General features: G+C 63.5%; 1 protein-coding gene across 1 annotated transcript in view; it reads left to right on the top strand.

The window, feature by feature from the left end:
• Window positions 1-373: 373 nt before the first annotated feature.
• The window catches only part of NCS1 (neuronal calcium sensor 1), a 47,404-nt gene continuing 41,777 nt past the window's right edge, over window positions 374-6,000 (top strand). The window contains exon 1 of the mRNA XM_004423578.3: window positions 374-859. Coding sequence (XP_004423635.1) covers window positions 796-859 — 64 coding nt within the window. The 5' untranslated portion in view covers window positions 374-795. The remainder of the gene's footprint in view (window positions 860-6,000) is intronic.

The following is a 6,000-nucleotide window of genomic DNA, read 5'->3' as shown; positions in this document are numbered from 1 at the left end:
CCCCCGCCCCGTGAGGGCGCCTGTCCTGTGCAGCGGCGCGTCCCCAGCGCCCGACAAATCCGTGTCGAATGAATGAATTCCGCCGGGCAGAGACTTGGCCTCGTTCACGTCAGATCTCCAGGGCCCGCCCCCGCCGTGGGGGTGCTGGAGCGCCGGGGATCGACTCCAGGGCGGGTGGCGGGGTGACCTCCCCCCTCCCCTCCCGCCCCGGACGCGGCGAGGCCGGGGGAGCCCCTCTGCGCCCGGCTCCCGGCTCGCGGGGCCGCCGTTCCGCGGGCGCAGGCCCGGCCGCGCGGGTGCGGCGCGGGAGGTGGCGCCGGGCGCTGAGTGGCGGCTCCGGGTCCACCCCTGGCGCGCCGGTGCGGGGGGAGCGGGAGGCGGGGAGCGCAGGGGCGGCGGCGCGAGGGAGCGCAGCAGCGAGCATGTGCCGCCGAGCCCAGTAACCAGGGACGACCGCGGCCACACGGCGGCCCGTCGGCGCCCAGCCCAGCGCAGCTCCGCGCCGCGGCGCCCGGAGAGGGCGGCGGCCGGACGGCCCGGGCCTGCCCAGCGGCTGCCCCGCGCCCCGGGCCCCGCGCCGCGCCCAGGGCGGCCGAGGCGCCGCCAGCCGTGCAGCGCAGCGCGCCGGAGCCCGCGCCCGGGCCGCGCGGGCACGGCGCAGACAAAGGCGCGGCCCCGGCCCGCCGGCCCTCCGCGCGCCCCGCCCCGGCCCGCCCCGGCCCGCGCCGGCCGAGCCGCTCCCGCTGGGCGCCCCGCCGGGGTCCGGCCCGGGGGGCGGGGGCCGCGGCGACGAGGATGGGGAAGTCCAACAGCAAGTTGAAGCCCGAAGTTGTGGAGGAGCTGACCAGGAAAACCTACTGTGAGTGCGCGCGCCCGGACCCCCGCCCCGCGCTCCCCGGAGCTCCTTCCGCCCCCTCGCGCCCCTCCCCCAACGCGCGGTCACCCCCCCCAACCCCTCCTCCCCGCTCCGGGCCCGCTCGCCACCCCCCTCAACGCCGCCACCCTCCCTCGGTCGCTCACTGCCCCGCCCCCGCCCCGGGCCTCTCAGAAGCCCACGGCCGCGCCCCCAGCCCCACACCTGGTCCTATTGTTCTCAGGCACCCCCCACGCCAGGGACGTGTGCTGCCCGTCAGCGTGCGCGGGGCCACCCCCAGGCCGGGAGGGAAGCCCCAGCCCACCCGCGGCCCCCTCTCTGCAGAGCTGTCGGGAAGGGCACGGGTGTGCAGGGGCGAGGGGCAGGGGTCCGGGGAGGGGGTGCCCGCTGGCGAGGTGGCTCCGGCTGCGCGGAGCCTACTGGCACGAGCGCAGCGGGGTGGGTGATTCATGCATCACGATGCCGCTTCTGCTGCCGCGAGGTTGGCCTGTCGCCCCCTCCCTGGCCCCGATCGTGTGTGGGGGGTGGCGAGACTTGTCAGAGAGCTCGTGGCAGCCGTGGCGGGTAAGGGTCCTGGGCGCCCTGTTGGCTGCAGGATTTACAGGCTGAGTTCTCCTCTGGCCCTGATCTCACCTCTGCCCTTCTGTCGCTATCTGCCAACCTGGGAAATGGGTTTATAGAGCCTGTGGGTGATCTGGCCGATCTCGTCGTTTAACTATCTGGGGCTCCCCTAGGGGGAGGGTCTGTCCATTTTGGACTTCTCTAGATCCGTCCCAGTGTGTGTCCCTCCACTTGCCCAACTTCACAACTCTCCAGGCCCCTTGCATCCCCAATTTTTCCATGCCAGACTCCTCCCTTCCCTGCGGCCTCTGGGGAGATGCCCCAGCATGCCAGGGGTTAATAGCACTGGGTCCTGACCGCACAGTCTTTCTTTTGGGGGATGGGGTGAAGGATGGCATGGTGTGGAAGGTCTTCTGCCTGGGTGTCTGACCTGGAAGGGGGCAGTGCCCCTGGGCTTGGGCTGGAATTCAGAACCCACACCTGGGCAGCTGCGTGGGTCCAGCCCCTCTGCACCCTCCCTGGAGGCAGCAGATTGACTGCCAGCCTCATGCGCTGATGGAGCCTGGGGAGGCAGCTTCTGGTGGTGCATTGCACAACCTCTGCTCCCCCTCCCCCCCAACTCCATCCGTCTTCTGGGCACGTTTGCAGGTCTGTCCAGGCCAACGCTTCAGCTCCGCGCCCCTCGCCCCTCACCCCTCACCCCTCACCCCCATGTGCTTGGAACAAAGAGGGCTTTCCTGAGTGGGTGCTAGTCTGCTGGGAGGTACTGGCCCTTCTCCAGTGGAATTCTGCAGCAAGGAGCTCATATCCCAGGAGCTGCTCCTGGAAGGGGTGAGGCTGCGAGAACCGGGGACTCTGTCCTTGCTGTTCTTACCCTGTTTCCGAGGTGGCTGGGTGGCCCTTCCCAGTCTGGCCGTCGTTTTGTGAGATTTGCTGGGCCTTCCTTCAGGCTCCGTCCAGATGTGGCCCCTAGCTGTCGGCCAGCAGGCTGCAAGTGGGACTTCCCGGGCCCCTGTGCTCGGGGAGGCAGAGGGCGCCATGGGCGTTGGCAGGAGTGGTGGGCATGGGCTGCGCTGGGGTGTTTCCATCATGGTGGAACAGGGGAGCCACCTGTGAGCCGAATGGAGCAGGTTTCCTGCTTGTCAAGCACGTCACACACCGAGCTCTTTGCATCATTAGCACATTGAATCCTCGCAACGGCCCTGCGCTTGGTGGGCGCTGTTACTCTCCCCGTTTACAGATGAGGAAACTAAGGCTCAGAGGGGCCAAGCGGTGTGCCCAGCATCCAGGACTTGAACTCAGGTCTGTCTGTCTCCAAAGTGATGCCCCTTGACCTAAGAGCTCACGCCGAGAAGTCAGGAGGGGCTTTTCTTCTGTGCGTCCCTTTCTGGTTTCTGCTAGAAGCCCGTTATGGTGGCTTCTGGATGGGAAGGGGCCTGGAGTGGTCATTGTGTCCACTCCCCTCCCTCCAGGCAGATCTGTCAACTTTGGGAGAAGTGGAGTCCACAGGCTTTGTTGGGAATTGGCCCCGTGGTGCCGAGCTGGGCTGGGCTATTTTTAAAGGCCTTTGGAGACCTGGAAGACCTTCGATCAGGGAGCTAGTTAGCCGGGTACGTTTCCTCTGTGGAGCCCTTATTAGGGGCACGCTGGTGGAGGTGCTGCTGGGTTCATTTGCCTCCTGTCTGTCTCCCTGGCTGATGCCGGCTCCCTCAGTGCAGGCCCTTGTCTGTTTGGTTGTGTGGGCACATAGTAGGTCCACAGGTATTTGTTGAATGGAAAGTCTCCCAGCAGGAAAAGCAGAGAAAGCCTCCAGCTTGTTCTGAGGCCCCGGATGGGCTTCCTTCTGACGAGGAGTGGAGCCATATGCTCTTCGTTCCGGGGATCTGTGTCTGGGGTCAAGAGAAGAGCGCTTAGGGAGGACTCTCAAATGTCAGAATCTCCTGGAGAGCCTGTTACATGCCATGGCGCCGGGGTCCGGTCCCCCTCCCAGATTTCCGATTCTTAAGGTCTGGGCAGGCCCAGGAATGTGTGCCCTTGACAAGTGTTTGTCCTACTGATCTTGGCTCCGAGGAGCCCCAGCTGAAGACCCACAACTGGTTCTGGGGGTCCTGGCATATGTCAGCACCACCTGGTATCCTCGGCCACCTCGGGCAGAGCACAGCTGGCTAAGGCGCCCAGAGGGGAGCCCCAGATGTGCATGCCCGGGTCAGTGCTGGCTGCCACCCTTGGTGGTGATTGCTGCTCCCTGGAAAAGACTGTCTTGGTGGTCTGCGTGTGTGTGAGGAGGAAGGAGAAAGTCTAAAAGCTCCAGCTATGTGGCCCTCGCTGGACGCACCTGCATTCAGCCTGGCTAAAACCTTCCGTCTTTCGGGCTTAACACCGCAGAGCAGACTTTCTTCCTCCTCTGCAGATAAGATTTTGTAAATCGTCGGTGCCCCGTAACCCCATCCTCGCCCTTCCTGGCACAGCTCTATCCAGGAGCAGCAGAGGCTCAAGAGAGGTGGAGGAGGCCCCCGCCTAGCCGGGACTCATAGGCAGTGGTCAGTGAGGCCATCAGCCCGGTCTCTTTGAGGTCTGCCCACTTTCTTATAGCTTGTTGCGAGGCTGTTGTCATCCCTGTGTGCCCAGGCTGTGGGACAGGCCAGCCCCTCACCTAACGGAGCCTCAGTTTCTTTATCTGCAAAATGGGTGTGCTCATGGTACCTGAGCAGTCAGCAGGATGATTCACATACCCTAGTACGTGGTCTGTGGCGAGGGGCCATCCTTGATCTGCATGACAAACACTTGTCAAGGATGCAAGGATGCATGTTAGGGATTGTTATTAATATTGTTTTCACGACACAATTCAGCTTCATCTTGAACTGGTCTTTAATAAATCTTGTGGGCAAAGTTCATCTCTCCACAGAGGAACCTTCCTACGGCCCTGGTCTTTGTGCCTGGCACACAGGAGGCATAGAAAGGTGGGATCTCTGTTTTGCTTAAATCTTGGCTGGTTCTTCTTTTCCCTGCAGCCGTCTCCCCGACCCTCACTTGTTAATTTTGAGGCTGCCCTGACCTGCTGTTTGGCGAATGCTCACCCTGTGCTGGGCACGGAGTTAGAGATGTGAACCAGAGAGAGAGATTCCTGCCCCCAGGTGGAAACCAGCCAGGTCATCCAAAAAACGAGCCCTGTGTCGTGGTCTGAGCTGCATCAGTGTAAAGACTTCTGGGCCCAGGACAGCGGCCCCAGGAGGCAGGAACTCCCCCTCCCACCTTATCCTCTCCGCATGGTGCTCACGGCACTCCCCAGGCACCCTCCATCAGGACTCGGAGGAGGTCACCTCCTCCTTGTCACTCTTGGTCAGCCCAGGCTCTGCCTTGACCTTGCTTGCCAACCTTGAGTCTCTTCGGCCTTTTTCCTGATGCCCAGAATGGTGCCCGCTGCTCGGGAGCTTGTGGAGGGGAGGAGCTGCTGGGGGGTCTGGGGAGCCCCACTCGGGGTCAGGAGTCTGGGGTCGAGAGATGCTGGGTGTCACCAGTTGGGCTCTTGTGTCTTTCTAGCTTTGAGAAGGGTCCCTTCCTGCAGGATAAGGAATATTCTCTGAGCATCGCTCCCCTCACTCAGCGCTGTTTGACCAGAGTGGGCAAGACATTGCCTTGGGGGGAGGCACCCATCTTGGGACAAATGAGGGAATTGGGGTGTGGAGGGCCCCACAGCCAGGCAGGGGGTAAGCCACCTGGGAGAGGGAAGGCCTGGAGGAAGGAGGTGGCTCCTGCGATCCCTATGCATTCTGTATGCATAGAGGTAAGACCAGGGAGGCCTGCTCCGTTTCCAATGAAGGCGAAACGGCAGCAGCAAGAAGAATCGAGGTTAGACTCAACACTAGGTGGGCATCTGGGCAAGAAACATCGAGTCTGTTGTTAGGAAAGAACTCAATATCCCGGAGAATGGGGCTGGGTGCTCACTTGGGCTCTGTGACCTTGGGCAAGTCGCTTACCCCCTCTGAGCAGCAGTGTGCTCGCCTGTGATACCTGCCCATGCGACTCCCTGGGTCCAAATGGGAGAGTGCTTTGAGGTCCAGAGCGTGGGCTAGAAGGGGAGTGGGGGCCGTTTGGCAGCAGAGTCTCAGGGAGGGAGGTAGGGCTGGGGCTGGCTGTGCCGGGGTTCCAGCCCTGTGCTGGGGCAAGCCCCATCTCACGGAGCTTCACTTTCCTCCTCTGGGAAATGGGCGTCACGGGGGCCCCAGAGCTGGTGAGGATTCGGGGCACGTGGAGAGGTGAGCCCGGTGCCTCGTCCTGAGGGATCCTCCATACCTCTCGTCCTCTGTCCTCCAGGGCAGGGCGGGCCAGGTGGGTCTATGGCCTGCCCCCTTTGTTGGGCACAGAGAGAAGTAGAGGAGGCCGGAGAGGGGCGGGACTTGAGGGGTCACAGAGCCCAGGCCCCTTCCTCAAGCCTGTTCCGCCTCTTTCTGTCCCCCCCATCTCCATAGATATGACCCACTCCTCCTGTGCCGCCCCTGCCCCCGAGGGCCCTGGCATCTTGCGTCTCGCAGTGTCAGGTGGAAGCCCTTTCTCCCGGCGGCGGC

Source organism: Ceratotherium simum, chromosome 29 (genome assembly GCF_057802395.1).
Source record: "Ceratotherium simum simum isolate JZ-2026a chromosome 29, ASM5780239v1, whole genome shotgun sequence".
Lineage (NCBI taxonomy): Eukaryota > Metazoa > Chordata > Mammalia > Perissodactyla > Rhinocerotidae > Ceratotherium > Ceratotherium simum.
This window is presented reverse-complemented; position numbering and strand designations above follow the sequence as displayed.